The sequence below is a fragment of the Lacerta agilis genome, chromosome 6 (assembly GCF_009819535.1).
Source record: "Lacerta agilis isolate rLacAgi1 chromosome 6, rLacAgi1.pri, whole genome shotgun sequence".
In the NCBI taxonomy this organism is placed as follows: domain Eukaryota; kingdom Metazoa; phylum Chordata; class Lepidosauria; order Squamata; family Lacertidae; genus Lacerta; species Lacerta agilis.
The window spans coordinates 94,043,020-94,061,654 of NC_046317.1; the positions used below are offsets into that span (position 1 = coordinate 94,043,020).

Consider the following 18,635-nt stretch of genomic DNA (forward strand, 5'->3'; position numbering starts at 1 on the left):
TCCCTGTGACTACACTTGCAAAATAATGTTTTAAAACCCTCTATTTTTATTGTGCTGTGTAGGGCTGAGAGTTTCACCTTCCTCTGAAAGCTGGATTCCAAAAGTTCCTGAATGCTGAGCCACAGAGGGAAGATCCCAACCTTCCAACCAGGCTTAGAACTAGGTAGAGACTAAAATTAAGAACAGTCTCTCTGAGTATGCGCAGAGTTCATTTTCCATTCACTATGGAGCAACCCCAGCTTGTTTCCACAGTCCTGGAACTAGGCAAAAAAGCTTCCAGGCCAGATATGTAGCTGTCAGAGTTGGGAAATGCTCTCTGCTTTCTTTTTCTTTTCTTTTCTATCAGTAAGGCAGCTCTACCAAGGACTAATCCCAAAGATCTCATGTCCTCTTCCAAACTAGGGGTCTTGAACCCCATGGGGCTTGTTAGAACATAGGAACACAACAAGAGCATCTGCTGGATCCATGGACAACCAGGTGCCTCTGTTGGGAAGCCCACAAGCAGGACTCAAGTGCCAGAGCAACTCTCCTGCAGTCTCCAGTAGCTGGTTTTCAGAAGCATTGCTGCCTCCAACTGTGCAGGCAGAGCAGAGCCATCCTGGCTAGGAGCCATCAATAGCCCTCTCATCCTCCACAAATTTGTCCAACCCTCTTTTAAAGCAGTCTAGGTTGGTGGTATCTCTTCCTCCTGTGAGGGTGAGTTCCCTAGTTAAGGAAGCACTCCATGAAAGAGTCCTTTCATTTCTCTGTCCTGGTATATTCTGTCTGAATTATTGTCGAAGGGACGAGAAGGCAGGGCTGGCCACTATCTTCCCATGAGATACAAAGGGCAGGCCAGAAGGACAGACCTGCCCTGTTTGGAGGATCCAGACCCCACAGAGAAGGCGAGGAAGACTCCGCAACATGGTTTGGTGGGGGACACATCTGGGTGGGGAAAGTCTGAGCTGGAAGTGAGATTGGTTTGATTTGGGCCATTGCTAGATCACATTTGCACCCATTACACATGAACGGCAGAGCCCCCAATGGGAAACCAGTGGGCAGGATTTGAGCCAAGAGTCTTCTGTCCTCCGGTTGTCTCCTGCAACTGGTATTCAGAAGCATTGCTGCTTCTGACCTTGGAAGCAGAGCAGAGCCATCAAAAGCCTTATTCTCCTCCATGAATTGGTCTAATCCTCTTTTCAAGTCATCCAGGTTGGTGGCCGTCACTGTCGCCTGATTTTCGAGCTCTCTGTATATTTTGGCTTCATATAGCTCTTTGGGCTAAAGTGGATTAACGAACAACGATGAACTAAGCGATAAGTATCAACGACGTAAGACTAAAACTCCCTCTTGGAAATGCAAAGCCACCTTGGAAAAAATAGAAGGAACTCTTGTCGTCGGCTTTCTCTTCCCACACAAAGGATCATTCCGTTCATTTCTGAGCCTCCACCTTTCCATGGAGACAGTCCTGACCCAGTTCTTGGAAATAATGTCCACACTTTGTTCTAAGGAAACAATAGATTAATAAGGAGCAGACGTAATTCTGGCGAACAAAAGGAGAAAAGCATGTGACTCCCTAGAAGCATATGGCTGGGGAATGGGAAGCGAGATCCCGAGGGGCCGAATGGGTCCAGCAGGACTCTTCTGGTGCCTGAGTTGCAGACGCAGCAGGGCAGCACCCCAAGAAGGCAGGCCGGGAACTGAGCTGGGGACTCCACTTCTGTTCCCTGCTCTGAGAATCATTCCCCACTGAAGTGAGACCCAAAGAAGCCTCAGGCTTAGCAGAAGACGGACAATTGGCTGCAAACACACACACAGCATATGTTTAAAGCAAGGAACCTTGGAACAGGAGCTACCCCCTTGCAGACCTACAATTCCCAGCACTACAGTTCCCAGGATTCTTGGGGGTGGGTGGGGAAAATGTGCTTTCAGTATATGGGATTGTTTGTTTGTTTGTTTACACCCAGACCCTTTTCTCTAAGGAGACCAAGGCAGGGCATGGGTGGTTCTTCCCCTCCTCATTCCACCCCCACCACAACCTGAGAGGTAGGGTAGGCTGAGAGGCAGTGACTGGCCAAGTTCACACCCAGTGAGCTTCCTGGATGAGTGGGAGAGCTGAACACTGGTCTCCTAGGTCTGACTCTAACCACTACACTGCACTGTCTCTGACCAACGAGAGGCCCTTTCACCACTTCTACCTCAAGGTCATCAGCTACCACCCTTTATTTATTTATTGCAGTGGTTGGACACCATCCAACTAGTGCCTTCCTGCCTCCCCTGCTCTCCTGTCCTTGCCTCCAGCCTTGTGATGGGGAGGAGGCGGTCTTGGCTGGATCAGGTCCTGATGTTGTTTCTGCCTGTGTCCCTGACTCTCACAACCACCTATAGCTACATTGCCTGAGAGTTTGAGGACATGAGGACACAAGGAGAGCCTGCTGGATCAGGCCCAATGGCCTTTCTAGCCTAGCATCCTGCTCTCACAGATGCTTGTGAGAAAACTCCAAGCAGGACCCAAACATAAGAGTCACACTCTCCCCTTCTTGTGGTTTCCAGCAACTGGGATTCAGAAGCATGGCTAACTCTCCCAGCGGAAGCAGAGAAGAGCCTCCCCTCCTCTAATCCTTGGTCCAACCTTCTTTCAAAGTCATCCAAGCCTGCAGCCACCTCTGCCTCCTGCAGGAGGAGTCCCATAATTTAACTGGGTCTACATTTCTACATTTCTGCTTGTTCCATGCCAAGAAAGTGCAGGGCTGAGCTGTTTTCCATTTGCCAAACTGTTTTCCCTGCTCTTTACAGTCGCACCTTGGTTTTCAAACAGCTTAGTTCTTGAAATTTTTGGCTCCCGAGCGCCACAAACCTGGAAGTGACTGTTCCTGTTTGCCAACTATTTTCAGAAGCTGAATGTCTGACGGGGCTGAATGAGCTTCCTGTAGCCAATCAGAAGCTGCGCTTTGGTATCCGAATGTTTTGGAAGTTGACTTCCGGAATGGATTCTATTCGACTTCCAAGGTACTGAAGTTTGCTCCGATTCTGTGTTAAAGAGTTTCTTCCCATGGGGACAAGCAGAAATGCGGAAGAAGAAGAAGAAGAAGAAGAAGAAGAAGAAGAAGAAGAAGAAGAAGAAGAGTTTGGATTTGATATCCCGCTTTTCACTACCCGAAGGAGTCTCAAAGCGGCTCACATTCTCCTTTCATCTTCCTCCCCCACAACAAACACTCTGTGAGGTGAGTGGGGCTGAGAGACTTCAGAGAAGTGTGACTAGCCCAAGGTCACCCAGCAGCTGCATGTGGAGGAGCAGAGACGGGAACCTGGTTCCCCAGATAACGAGTCTACCGCTCTTAACCACTACACCATACCCGCCAGCATTTCCCTAATTAAAACTGGGACACACATATCTTTTGGTGCCACGCAAATCAGCTGGATGTCTTTTGGCAGCACTGACCCCCGTGAGAGCTCAGCACCACTGGCAGCACAAGCGTCGGCTCGTTCCTGCGGCATTCTGGGATCAAATCAGAAGCCAGGATGGATTATGTAATTCTGGGTTTCCCACTCGCCTGTGGTTGACAGCTGCTGTTTCCCTTCCAGCGCAGAGCTAGAGAACAGGAGCTCTTTCTCACTTGCAGGTCTTCCTGGCATGCTACATTTCCCACCGTGTTTCTGCCCAGGGCCTGCAAGATCTCCTCCCCCCACTGAATTGTTCTGAACCGCAAGTGGCTTTGATCTTGCACAATACCTTTGATAGCATCACGGAGGCATTAGGATGTTCTGAGATGCTTTGTGCGACCGATAGGGATCTTATTGTGACCAGGGAACACTCAGTCTCTGTCACACAGACCTGGGTGCTGGGCCTGTGCGTGTCCAGGTTTGAAATCTGCCTGCAGGAGGAACTCTGCAGAGATTCTTTCTTTCTTTCTTTCTTTCTTTCTTTCTTTCTTTCTTTCTTTCTTTCTTTCTTTCTTTCTTTCTTTCTATGATTTGTATTGGTTTTACATATAGTCACTTTACGTAACATCGTGCCCTCTTACTTCATCTCTTTGGCTCGACTGAGCCTCATGGCCTCCCTCCCTCCCGTCTGACGGTTCACAAAATTAATCTCCACATCTTTACATTTTGGTTCGTTTCCTATCCTTGTTATATCATCACCTAAAAAATATTACATTACTCAACCTGGATAGGTAGCAATTTCATCTTACAGATCTTCAGATAACCCTGCTAATGATGTTAATTGCTCACAGCTGTCTTTCAAATATAATATAAGTCCTTTTGGAACGCTTGGTCTCGCTGGTTCCAGATTCTTCCCGTCAGTTTCGCCAGTTCTGCAAAGTCCATCAACTTCACCTGCCACTCTTCTTTTGTTGGTAACGCCTGTTGTTTCCATCTTTGTGGAAACAACAGGAGTTACCAGTGTGGTGTAGTGGTTAAGAGTGGTAGACTCGTAATCTGGGGAACCGGGTTCGCGTCCCCCCTCCTCCACATGCAGCTGCTGGGCGACCTTGGGCTAGTCACACTTCTCTGAAGTCTCTCAACCCCACTCACCTCACAGAGTGTTTGTTGTGGGGGAGGAAGGGAAAGGAGAATGTGAGCCGCTTTGAGACTCCTTCGGGTAGTGATAAAGCGGGATATCAAATCCAAACTCCTCCTCCTCTTCTTCTTCTTCTTTGGGATAACAAAATTCTGGCTGCAGTTGTGGCATATAAGAATTTTTTATACCTTTTCTCAGTATCTCTCTACCCACTGTACCCAATAAAAAGGCTTCTGGGGATCCTCTCCTTTCTTAATAAGTTCCTCAAAGTCAGGGGCATCTTACCCATAGAGGCTAGTGGCGCGGGGCACCAGGGCGCCAAGTTCTTGAGGGCTCCAGGGAAGCAACGGAGGCTGGACGCGGCGCCTCTCGGCATCAGCTCGCCACCCTCGGCCCCCTCCACCATGCCACACCAAAGCAGTGCCGCACCCAGAGCCTCCGTCTGCCATGGCCACCACAGCATGAAGCGGCCAGCTGAGCCGGGAGACGCCGCGTCCAACCTCCACCTCTTCCCTGCCAGAGGAGCTGCCCTCCAGCCGTTGTCCACCTCCTTCAACCCTGCTGGCAGTGCCACCCTCCCTGAAAAACTCTGGGAAACCAGGGGGGGGGCGCCACTGCCGGAGGGAGCTTTGCACCACGGCGCCAGATATGCTTAAGACAGCCCTGCTCAAAGGGACTCTCTTCTGTTCCCATTAGTTTAGCTATTGGTCGTGGCTCTGCTTCTCCTCTCCTGCCAGTGCAGAAACAGTAGAGCCGCCTTCTGCAGCCTGAGGCTCTCAGGATCTTTTGGAGTCCCACCTCCCAATGGCCCCAGCAATGGTTGCAAGGAATGGTGGGCAACAGGAGTGTCATCAGCTTAGTCCTGCGGAACACTCTGCCACTGGAGATTCTGTGCCAACTTTCAAACTTCTGCTGAATATATCTCTATTCCACAAGGTCTGGGCAGGCAATTAACAATACACCCACCTGCAGTGGTTAATGGATGGCTGTTTTTAACTCTTGCATGGTTTTCATTGAACAGCTTTTATGTTTTATTCTTGTAAACTGCTGTGATATATATTTCTAATGATGCAGTGATCTATAATTATTATTTTTTAATAAACAAACAAACATGGTGCCTTCCAGCTGTTGTTGGGCTCCATCACCCACCAGCCCTTGCCAGCATGGCCAAGGGTCAGGGAAGAGGGCACTGTGATGCTGGCATCACTCCAGACTGGAAGTCGCCCTGCTGCGCTGCAGGCTTGCATTAGGTGCCACCTTGGAAATAAAAACCACTTGCCTCTTCCCTCACAATTCATACCAGGCCCAAGGACCCCTTTACACTGCCCTGCTACACGGGATGAGGGGGTGGGGTGATTGTTTTTCTCATGTGGGGAGGGGCAGCAGGAAAAGGCGGGCTTTGGACAGGCTGCAGAGGCAGGCAGCTCCAAGATCTGGACTCAAGAGGTGCTGGTGTTTATCATGGAGAGTGAAGACGATCCCAGCAACCCCCCCAAAGAGGGAGGGAGGGCAATTGTTGCCATGCAGTGATAACTAGTGACTGATGAGAGCCAGTGTGGTGTAGTGGTTAAGAGTGGTAGCCTCATAATCTGGTGAACTGGGTTCGCGTCTCCGCTCCTCCACATGCAGCTGCTGGGTGACCTTGGGCTAGTCACACTTCTTTGAAGTCTCTCAGCCCCACTCACCTCACAGAGGGTTTGTTGTGGGGGAGGAAGGGAAAGGAGAATGTTAGCCGCTTTGAGGCTCCTTTGGGTAGAGATAAAGCGGGATATCAAATCCAAATTCCTCCTCCTCTGAGTCTCCACACCATGAACCTGGGCAACCAGAGAGGCAAAAGCCCAAGGGCAGATTTCTTTTTCTTTTTTTTGCAAACATCTTTTTATTTTTCATCAAAAAACAAAATACCAACAAAGTCATCATAAATGATTTACAATATTACACAAACTCCGCCGAGTTTTCGGACTTCCTTCCTTCCTTTCTCTCTCTGGTTTTCTAAATTAACATCACTCCCCCGCTTTACCTTCTTCTTTTTTCTTCTTCACATGTTTTCTTTTCTTATTGTTGTCAAATCTATCTATATTTTTGTTCTGCTGCAAGAATACTATCAAACCTGTCAGTGCTTTCAGATTTTACAATCTTTCATATAATCTAAGAATTTACCCCATTCCAATTGAAACCTTTGATCTTTTTGCTCTCTTAATCTTCCAGTTAATTTTGCCAGTTCTGCATATTCTACTAATTTCCTTCTCCAATTATCTACCGTTGGTACTTCCTTTGTTTTCCAATTTTGCGCCAGTAGTATTCGTGCTGCTGTGGTGGCATATAGGAAGAATTTTTGATCCTTCTTTTCAATCTCTTCCCCAACTAAACCAATTAGGAAAGCTTAGACGTGGGTCACAATATACAATTTGAAATGTGGGGAAAACTTTGGAAAGAACATATGAAATTTACAGCCTGTATAACTTTGAAAGAGAACATCATGAAAATGATGTACTGATGGTACCTAACACCAGTAAGATTAGCGAAAATGTATAGAAAATATGACAAAAAATGTTGGAAATGTGAGAGGAAAGATGGAGAATTCTATCATATGTGGTGGACATGTGAGAAAGTTAAAAATTACTGGGAAGGAATCTATAATGAATTAAAGAAAATATTCAAATACACATTTACAAAGGGCAGATTTCTTTTGCAGCCCGGCTGCTGAGCATCTGACCTGCAGAGCTGCTGCCCCAGCAGTTCATACATCCTGGGATCTAGGCTGAGAAAAAGCTTGACCTCTGGAACATGCTCACCTCCACCTGGGGAATTGCAGTTGACCTATCAACCAACCCTCAGGTCTGCGGCTGCTGAATGCTGAGTGCTAGGTTGGCTCAGAGCAAGGCCTCCCTCATCCATGATCCATGAGGAGGTTGAGCCGGTCTGCATCACTGAAACGTGGGTGGCTGAGGAGGGTGGAGTCGGTCTTACCCAGCTGCCTCTGAATATGGTTCAGAAACTTCAGCTGGTGCAAAATTCGTCGGCAAGGTTGCTCACTGCATCAAGATGGTTTGAGCATACAGTTATACCTTGGCTCCCCAACGCCTTGGGAGTCGAACGTTCCAGCTCCCGAACAATCGAAAACCGGAAGTGAGTGTTCCGGTTTGCAAACTTTTTTGGGAAGCCAAACGTCTGGTGCAGCTTCCACTATTGTTTCCGGTGCACCTGCATAATTGGGAACCAACCGGAAGCCGCGCCTTGGTTTCTGATCTTTTTGGAAGTCAAATGGACTTCCAGAACGGATTCCGTTCGACTTCCGAGGTACATCTATATTACACTGATCCTGGCCTGACTGCAGCTGCTGCCGATTAGTTTCCGGGACCAATTCAAAGCGTTGCTTTTGACCTATAAAGCCTAAATATCTCAGGACCACAATACCTCAAGGACTGCCTCTACTCATATGAACCCTCCGACTGTCATTGGAGGCCCTTCTTTGTGTGTCTCCTCTGCAAGATGCCGGAGGGTGGCAACACGAGAACGGGCCTTCTCGGTGGTGGCTTCCCACTTGTGGAATGCTCTCCCCAGGGAGGCTCATTGTACCCCTTCATTGGCATCTTCATTATACAGTATATCTTTAGGCGTCAGGCAAAAATGTTCTTCTTCAGCCTGGCCTTGGGCTGATTAACATTCTATATCCTTTTAAATGTGTTTGTGCGAGGAGGGGGGTTACTGGTTTGCTGTTGTTTTGTTGTGTATTTTGTCTTTTCATTTTGTATTTTTTATGTTGTGAACTGCCCTGTGATCTTTGACTGAACAGCGGTATGCAAATTTAATAAATAAAACAATAGGTAATTCTAATCCTGTTTCGGTTATTTGTTGTTGCTGTTTTTAAAAATCAACACTGCATATAGGGTTGCCAGGTGTCCACTATTTGAGTGGACAGTCCACTTTTTTCACATTATGTTCACTATTTTTTTCACAAAATAGTGGACTTTTTTTTTATTCAAAAGCTTTATGATGAAATGGTATTTTAATACGTGTTAAAATGTTTGTAAGAAAATATATAATTTAATTTAATTAAAACCCCCCGCTTGTCCACTATTTTTTGGAAGCAGACCTGGCAACCCTAACTGCATATCATATTTTGTATTTTATTGTTTTCGTAGATCACTTTGGAAAACCCCTTTGGTTGTGTGGAACGATGTATAAATCAGATTAACCAAGCTAACTAAATTCTGCCTTGAAAGAACACTGCTTCCCGCCTCCCCCCCACTACTCCTCATATGATTCTACATGTCGTAAAGCTTCATACCAAAATAAAATAATAATAATAATAATAATAATAATAATAATAATAATAATAATAATAATACCCCACCTATCTGGCTGGGTGCTGTTTTGTGGTTCACCTCAGATGCCAAAATATCTCCGGCTGGCCCTGCCTAGTTCCCCCCCCCCCGGTTCTTTGGACTACGACTTCCGCCAGCTCCTCCCCTCCAGCAGCACTGACTGGGGACTGATGGGAGTTTTAGTTCCAAGCATCAAGACAGCACCGGGTGGGGGCGAAAGAGATGCTTTGGGTCTTTTTAGCAGGAAAACCTGCTAAAATATAAAATGGACGACTGCCGAAAATGACACACCCTCAAATTTTGTAATTTTGAAAAAAAAACAACCTCTTTCAGTTTAGCAGGGATATAAGAGGTGCGAAATGCGGAGCAAACGAAGGGGGCATCCATGCACAAAGCCGCAACTTGTTCCCCCAGGAAGTAGTGATGGCGCCCGACATCGATGGCAATAGAATTGGATAAATTCCTGGAGGAGGAGGAGAGGGCTATTGATGGCTACTGGCCCCAATAGCTCTGCCCTGCCTCCATAATCAGATACAGGTAGGTAGCCGTGTTGGTCTGCCATAGTTAAAACAAAATAAAAAATTAAAAAATAAATCCTTCTAGTAGTAGCACCTTAGAGACCAACGAAGTTTGTTCTTGGTATGAGCTTTTGTGTGCATGCACACTTCTTCAGATACACTTCTTTGTGCATGCACACTTCTTCAGATACCAAGCTCATACCAAGAACAAACTTAGTTGGTCTCTAAGGTGCTACTGGAAGGAATTTTTATTTTATTTTTTTATTTTGTTTTAGAAGAGTTTGGATTTGATATCCCACTTTTCACTACCCGAAGGAGTCTCAAAGCGGCTAACATTCTCCTTTCCCTTCCTCCCCCACAACAAACACTCTGTGAGGTGAGTGGGGCTGAGAGACTCCAGAGGAGTGTGACTAGCCCAAGGTCACCCAGCAGCTGCATGTGGAGGAGCGGAGACACGAACCCGGTTCCCCAGATTACGAGTCTACCGCTCTTAACCACTACACCACACTGGCTCTTATCCATAATCAGAGGCAGGGATGCTTCTGAATCCCAGTTGCCGGAAACCACAGGAGGGGAGAGAATTGCTCTCGTGCTTGAATCCTGCTTGCTGGTTTCCCGTTGGGGCATCTGGTTGGCCCCTGTGAGAACAGGATGCTGGACTAGAGGGGCCACACTGGCCTGATCCGGCCAATTCACCATAGGCTCATACGTTATGTTCTTGTGTAAGCTTTTGGTCTGATCCAGTGGCCAGACTTTTATGTTAACTCAAGAACCGGATACAGAGGATGCAGCTGAACTCATGTCTTTATTTTTGGAGAGCAGAGTTGACCCCACCAGCCTCCCTGAAGGTGGAAGGGGGGAGGGAGGCGAGGGCCCCAGGGCAGGATGCCAGGTTGGTGCCTCTTCCTCAGACTTTGGGGGCGGGGGTCAGGCTGGAGAATCTTGCAGACAAGGGACTATGTCAATGGGTGACTCAACCAGATGTTGTGGTGGAGTTTGCTGTGGAAAAGAAAGAGACACAATTAAAGGGCAGGAAGCAGACTCCCACCTTGAACTGGCACACAAGAGTCCATGGCCAGCAGGGCAGTGGATGGAGACCCCACCTCTTGTACGTTTCCCAAGCCAGGCCCATTCCTTCAGGATAATAATAATAATAATAATAATAATAATAATAATAATAATAATTTATTTATACCCCGCCCATCTGGCTGCGTTTCCCCAGCCACTCTGGGCAGCTTGCAACAGAACACTAAAATGCAATAATCTATTAAACATCAAAAGCCTCCCTAAACAGGGCTGCCTTCAGGTGTCTTCTAAAGGTCTGGTAGTTGTTTTTCTCTTTGACATCTGGTGGGATAGATCCTCTTTGTTTTTCGCCTGACTTACCTGATTTACCTGAAGTTCCGCAGACCATTTTGCACTCCAGTTTTGTGTAAAACCGATTGTCGTTCCCTCTGCAACCGCCATAAACAAACTTCTCGCAGGAGGAAAGAGTTGAGTTGTAGTAGAAGAATTCTGAGTAAGCCCGGCATGGACCAGTCTCGCTGGGCAGCTTGCAAACCTCTGGTGTGGTGGAAGTAGAAAAAGGGAGTGGTGGAGACACACACACACACACACACACACACACACACACACACACAGTGATACCTCGGGTTACAAATTCCGCTAAGCTGGAAGAGTTACCTCAAGTTGAGAACTTTGCCCCAGGATGAGAACAGAAATCATGTGCAGCGGCAGCAAGAGGCCCCATTAGCGAAAGCACGCCTCTAGTTAAGAACAATTTCAGGTTAAGAACAGACCTCCGGAACGAATTAAGTTCATAATTAGAGGTACCACTGTGTGTATGTGTGTGTGTGTGTGTGTGTATTACAGACACACACAATTGTATAGCAAATGAACGCAGAATATAAAGTTGTCATAAAAAACACCCCTTTCCACCCATAAAAACAGGAGAGCAAGAGCATATAGAAAGAAATCATACATCAATGGGAGACAAAAGGCTGCCTCTCCCCATATGAACCTACCCAGGCCCTGAGATCACCTTCTGGGGCCCTCCTTCGTGTGCCTCCTCCTCAAGAGGTCCGTAGGGTGGCAACACGAGAACGGGGCCTACTCTGCAGTGGCTCCCCCTCTATGGGATGCTCTCCCCAGGGAGGTTTGCCTGGCGTCTTCATTATACACCTTTAGGCACCCGGCAAAAACATTCCTCTTTAACCAGGCCTTTGGTTGATTGACATCCAGTGACCTTTTACAATGTGTTGGGGAGTCGGGTTGTTCTTGCATTTATTTTTATTATCTATTTTGTGTTTTTATATTGTGTTTTTATGTTACGAACCGCCTTGAGACTTGGGGGAACAGGGCGGTATAAACAATTAATAAATAATAGCATCAATAAACAGTAAGTACACATGCAAGAACAGGAACTGGACCTGAACAGAAGGGCGGCAGAAAGTCATGCAGGCTAAATTAAGGTTACCAGATTTTTTTCAGTGAATCTGGGGACACTTTTCAACTTCTGTTGAATTCAGTGGATTTTGTCAGGAGACTGATTTGTAAATCTGGGGACTGTTCCCGGTAAACGGGGATGTCTGGTAGCCTTAGGCTAAATTGTCAAATGGAGAAAAGACTTTACAGCCCCACACTTCCAGTCTATGCACACTGCCATAGTTGAAGGATAATATCGGCAGATTACTTCTGAATGGAGAGTTTGAGGAACGGCTTAGGGAGCTGGGTATGTTTAGCCTGGAGAAGAGAAGGTTAAGGGGTGATATGATAGCCATGTTCAAATATATCAAAGGATGTCATATAGAGGAGGGAGAAAGGTTGTATTCTGCTGCTCCAGAGAAGCAGACACGGGGCAATGGATTCAAACTACAAGAAAGAAGATTCCACCTAAACATTAGGAAGAACTTCCTGACAGTAAGAGCTGTTGGACAGTGGAATTTGCTGCCTAGGAGTGTGGTGGAGTCTCCTTCTTTGGAGGTCTTTAAGCAGAGGCTTGACAGCCATCTGTCAGGAATGCTTTGATGGTGTTTCCTGCTTGGCAGGGGGCTGGACTGGATGGCCCTTGTGGTCACTTCCAACTCTACGATTCTATGGTCATGTGCCTGAAGATTTACCCTACAACTTCCTGGTTTGCTCAATCTATGAAGACTGAAGAGCAACCATGTTCAGAGATTTAAATCTCCCGGTTGAGCCATCGATTGGGTATCAGAATAATGTTTTATTGTATTTTAACTGTGCAATGTTTACACGGTTCTGTTTAATGTATTTAATTCTGTTTTATGTATTTTGTTTTGCAATGGCTTTGGCTAAACAAATAAACAATTTCCCTAAAAGCATACTCAATGCACATGGAAAGCACACGACTTCCCCCAGAGCATCCTGGGAACTTTCCTCCACAGAGCTATCTTTTCCAGCCCCCTTAAGAAACTACAGTTCCCAGGATTCTGTGGAGGGAGTCACATGCTTTAAATGTGCATTGAAGAGATGCTTTAAATGCATTGTGTGGATCTGTCCTTTAAGAAGCCTCTTTGAGCACAATTGTGTCCCTCTGACATGTGGGCTGTGACCCCCCTTCCCTGGCTCCCTTTCAAGGAGGTTTTGGCAGTGCATGAAAGGCACGTGCTGTACCTGGGCTGATTTCCCCGCAGGCCTTCTCGCATGCCTGCTTGGTCTTGAACCTGTTGCTGTTGCCCCTGCAGCCGCCATAAATGAACCGAAAGCACCTCTTCCGTGACGGGCTGTAGTAGTATCGTGGCATGTAGGCGTAGCACGGTCCACCATCAGGAGGCAACTGGCACTGGTCGCTACGGACTGTAGGAAGAAGAAGGGAAGGTTTGGGGTGTGGACTGACCAGCTCTGTGCTACTGCCCGGTTCCCCAAGAGGGGAAGTAGTGGGGTATGGGGAAAGGGGTGCGGCCAGGGGTTTTGCCGGTACCTGAGTCCAGGCAGCCCAGGCTGCACCCAGTAAAGCAGCACTTCTGTTTGAGGGGGCAGTCTCGGTCATCTTTACAGGTGTCGTTGCAGGGGGCAAAGGTGTACACCAGTTCCCTTTTGGGACACACGCCAGGGTGCTCTGGAAAAAGGAGATGGAGAGGACAACTAGCTTAGCTGTGCTTCCTGAATCACAGGGAGGTGGACTAGATGCCTCTCCAACTCTACAGTTGCATGGTTCTATGAGGCTTTGCTGGTGCCCTGTGCCAGTGAGACATGAGCCTAGTCAAGAACGTAGGAGCAGCTCTGTGGTAGGATCCGGCCAAGAGCCCATCTAGTCCAGCTTCCTGTTCTCATAGTGCCTAATCAGATGCCCCATTGGAGAAGCCCACAAGCAGGACCTGAGGGCAACAGCCCTCTCTTTCAAGCAGCTGGTATGCAGAAGCACACTGCCGCTGGCCAAGGAGGTTCTACAACCAGCCATACTTTTGTTGAGGAAGCCCGATGGAGAGTCTGAGTCTCTCCGTAACAGGCTCTGCTCCCTCCTCCCACCAGCTGCCAGGACAGGCTCTCTTCCTCCTGATGATCTCAATGGACTTTCAGAGCTGCAAACACAAGACCTAGCATTTTTGCAAGAATAAGGGTTCTGAAATCAGGATGGTGGAAATGTAGTCCCCTCTCTCTCTCTCTCTCTCTCTCACACACACACACACACATTTCAGGCCTGAAATGCTTAATATGCACACTTTTGCAAAGAATATTTTCCTTAATACAACACATTTCTGTATGTTATTTTCACAAACATATGCTTTCTTATTGCACACTTTACCCTGTCAAATGCATTTTTGTTCACATTCCTTGGTTGGATAACTGGATTGCAATATTTGGAGCTGTGTGAATTTTGAAGCATGGCTGTGTTTCAGTTTGCATATTATTTTTGAAAGCATGAAGGAAAGAGGCTTGATTTTAAGTGTGAGCTGAATCTCGTTTCTTCCCTGCCCTTAACCACAACACATCTTGATACTGAAGGATGAAGCAATCTGTCAGTGTAGGTTTCTCCTTTCCAAACTTAACTCTCCTTTACCCTGAACATTCTCTCCATTTCCCTGTCAGTTTGCACAACAGTTCATGAAAACTGGAGTATGCAATGCTGCCAATGTTTGCAAGAAATTTCCCCTGATATAGTGCAGTTTAATACATTCTTTTCACCACTGTTTTGCACCCTTCTCCTTTCGGTAAGGAATTTTCTGATGCAGAGTTGCATCACAAAATCTAGACTATTGCGAACTGCAACAGAGAACTGCATTTCGGTTGGTGTCTTAGTTCAGCAAGTGTGAATTAGGCTGTTTTGCCTTTAAATGCAAACTGAATGAAACCCCCTCACCCCCAATCCCCACTGGCACCCATGAGAGTGGAGAGTCAGGGAGTGGCACCCAACCACTTTTTTCTTTCATTCCCACGCATCGCCCAGCTGTTCTCGGGCCTTGCTGGAAAAACCGTACCTTCCTCAGCCTTTACACACAGCTGGTGGCACCCGTATCTGCAGCACTTCCTCCTTGGGATGTGGATACCGAAGCCACAGTCCAAGTCGGTTGTGCAGCTGGTCAAGCAGGGGCGGTCCAGGCGACGTTGCGTCCTTGGGCAGTATCCGTGGATGGCTGGGGATGAAGAGGGAGCAACAGGTGGGAAGGCAGAAGGAGATTCTGCAAAGGCCACTGAGAACCTTTGGGCAGATCGTATGTGACTGATGTGCCATGATGACACTAAGAACGTACAAGAAGAAGCTGCTGGATCAGAGGAGCATTCTGCTTTCACAGTGGCCAACAAGATGCCAGCCTGCACAGGAGCCGTCTCCCCTTTTGTGGTTTCAGGCAATTGGGATTCAGAAATATTTCTGCCTCCAGCCGTGGAGGCGGAGAATAGCCATCGGGGCTAGTAGCCATCAATAGCCCTCTCCTCCTTAAATTTGCCTAATCCTTATTTAAAGGCATGCAATGCAATGGCCACCACTGCTTCCTGTGGGAGGGAGTTCCATAGTTTAACCACGTGTCGCGTGTTTCTTTTTTCCTGTCCCTAATCTTCCAACACTGAGTTTGACTGGACATCCATGAGTTCCAGTGTTACGAGAGTGGGAGAAAAAAGGCTTTTCTTTATCCAGCTTCTCCATGCCGTGCATAATTATATAAACTTATATCATCATGTCTCTCACTCGCCTTTTCTCTAAACTAAGAAATCTCAAGCACGGCAACCTTTCTTCACAGGGGAGTTCCTCCACCCGCTTGCAAACAGGTGGTCCCAGGTTCAATCCCTGGCATCTCCAGTAGGGCTGGGAGAGACTCCCTGCCGGAAATCCTGGGAAAGCCTCTGCTAGTCAGTGTAGGCAATACTGAGCAATACTTCGCTCCCTTGATCATTTTGGTTTCCCTTTTCTGAACTTTTTTTCAATTCTGCAATATCCTTTTTGAGGCGAGGCAACCAGAACTGTACACAGCACTCCAAATGTGGTCACACACACACACAAAAAACCCAATTAAAAATTCCTGTGAAATAAACAAACCTATGAGGAGTTCAGAAATAAGTAAGTAAGTAAGTAAGCTCCGGCGGGAAGGTAAACGGCGTTTTTGTGCATTGCTCTGCTTCACCAGAAGCGGCTTAGTCATGCTAGCCACATGACCCGGAAGCTGTCTGCGGAGAAACGCAGGCTCCCTCAGCCTATAGAGCAAGATGAGTGCTGCAACCCCAGAGTTGCCGGCGACTGGACTAAACTGTCCGGGGTCCTTTACCTTTACCTTGAAGTAAGTAAGTAAGTAAGTAAGTTCCTGCCAACCTAGCACTGCGGACAAACGTCTGCCAACCTAGCACGAAAGCACGTGCAAGTAGATAAATGGGTACCACTCCAGCGGGAAGGTAAACGGTGTTTCCGTGCACTGCTCTGGTTTGCCAGAAGCAGCTTTGTCATGCTGGCCACATGACCCGGAAGCTGTCTGCGGAGAAACGCAGGCTCCCTCGGCCAAAAAAGTGAGACGAGCTCTGCAACCCCATCTGCGACTTGACCTAATGGCCAGGGGTCCCTTTCCCTTTACCTTTAAGTAAGTAAGTAAGTATAACGGCATTAAGATACTGGTTCCTTTTCAGTTCCTTTCCTAATGATCCCTAGAATGGAATCCCTGGTCTACCACTGCCAGTTCAGAGCATACATGTGAAATTTCAGACATTAGTTTAAGCCCCTTTGGGCACTTCCAGGAACTGGTTATTTGTTGGCCGGCATCTGTCTGTCTCAGGAGACAATGAAGGAGTGTGACTTCAGGAGTACAAAGTACTGCATAAGGCAGGGATGTGGGGGACAACTCTAACCCTCCATGTGTCTTTAGACTCCACTTCCCCCATCCCTGACCATTGGCCATGCTGGCTGCAGAGGATGCCGGGAGCTAGAGTCCAGCGACATCCCAAAGGCCACACTTTCCCCATCCCTGGCACAAGATGAGAGGGTCCATGGAGATGGGTTGCTAAGGGCGCCTTTGGGGCAGAAATGACTTGGGTGCTGTCCTTCTTCTCTCCTGGCATCTCCTGTCTGAGGGTCTCCCAAAGCAGAATAGCAACCTCCCTTTGCCCTTACCTTCGGAAGGGAGCCGGCACTGTCGCCCACAGATGGTCTGGCAGCAGCGCTCGTTCCCTGGGCAGCTGGCATCTGTGGAGCAGAACTGGCCACACATCACCTCACTTTCAACCCGAGCAGGACATGTGCCAGGCTTGACTGTTGCTGGAAGAGAACATGGGGCAGGCTGACTCCTTCGCTGGTATGACCCCCTGGGAAATTACACCCCCTTCCTAACAAGCAAACTACGTGGACTGATTTACAATAAGTAACCCAAAACGTCTCAGAGCACTTGTTGGCTTCAGTTACTTTCCCTGCCATCGTTTTCCTTCCACCCCATGCAGTGTGTGGCCATTGTCTCTCTCTCTGGGCCAGGGACTTCTGCTGCCAGCACTGAGTGACCTTCCTGGCATTCCTGGGTCTTTAATTTTCAAAATGTAAGAAGGGCTTCCTCTCAGGGAGAGGTGGACACATCGAGAATAGGAAGGAGACTCTCCCCGCCTTGGGAAAGAGCTTGCCTCCAGGTCAGGAAGGCTCATGGGGACTGGGATTTCTCGTGAGTAACTGAGCCTTCTCCACCTCCGCTTAAAGCTTGGTGGGGAGGAGGAGAAAGCTGTTGGGTTTATTGTTGCATTTCCTCTGCTCTTTCTGCTCTTTTCTAGCTGCTGAGTTTGTATCATTGGACTGTTGTGATAAAAGCTTACTTTCTTTACTTGCAAGTAAACACCCCTGTTGTTGGACGGGAGGCACCATCAACAGCATCATGACAATTAACATTTTATTTCCAAATCATTTCCTAGTGATCTCTAGGATTGAATGTGCCATTTTGTAGCTGCTGCCCAATGAGTCAAGACCTCAACTGAGTTATTTGCTATGTCCTTTAGGTCTTACTCCTGGTCAGTCACCACCTTTCCAGACCCCATGAACATCTATGTGCAACTGCAATTTTTGAGCGGTCCTAAATGTGAATCAATTGACTTTTGTTTACACTGAAATGTATTTGCCATTTTACCTCCCATTCACTCAGTTTGGAGAGGTCCTTCTGGAGCTCTTCACAATCACTTCTTAACCCTGAAAGTACCACCAGCAAACTCCCTGCTCCCCCCTAACTCTAGGCCATTTATGAACATGTTAACAAGTTCAGGTCCCAATGCCAGTCCTCGGGGACCCCACTTTCTACATCTCTCCAGTTATTCCTGCTCTCTGCTTCCTGTTTCTTTACCCATTCCTGATCTGCAAGAGGACCTCTCTTCTTGGTCCAACACAGCTCCTCTTATTCCAATGATTTTGGCTGAAAATCTTTGGCTCCTCCCTCCGCCTCCACCTCAGCATTTGTCTCGGGGTCTTACCTGGGCGTCTACACCGGTGTTCACAGGCTCTGCGACTGTGGAAGTTGTTGGCATTCCCTTGGCAGCCCCCATACACAAAAACCAGGCAACTCCCGACCCTTGGGTTGTAGTACCAGCGAATGAACAGGGCCAGACAGTTGCCTCTCTGAGGAGGAAGTCTGCAGATATCTGCGGGACAAGAAGAGATGCAACAAAATCGAAAACGATGTACAGAATTTAGAGCCCAGAACTTCTGATTTTGGAGGAGCAACGCTAGCAATAGGCTTGCAAAGTCCTCTGAAGGCAGCCCCACAAGCACAGCTGGATTCAGACGACAAGACAGGAGAGTCTGGCTAAACATTAGGAATAACCTTCTGACAGTAAGAACTGTTGAACAGTGGACTGGACTTTCTAAGAAGGCTTTTTTGG

At 47.6% G+C, this 18,635-nt stretch overlaps 1 protein-coding gene across 1 annotated transcript in view; it reads right to left on the reverse strand.

Annotated features, from left to right (window-relative positions):
* Window positions 1-10,320: 10,320 nt before the first annotated feature.
* LOC117049271 (WAP four-disulfide core domain protein 3-like) overlaps window positions 10,321-18,635 on the reverse strand; it is a 50,037-nt gene continuing 41,722 nt past the window's right edge. Inside the window, exons 6-7 of the mRNA XM_033154010.1 lie at window positions 10,734-10,910; window positions 10,321-10,346 (exon numbers count right to left, since the gene is read on the reverse strand). Of these exons, the coding sequence (XP_033009901.1) occupies window positions 10,321-10,346; window positions 10,734-10,910 (203 nt within the window). The remainder of the gene's footprint in view (window positions 10,347-10,733; window positions 10,911-18,635) is intronic.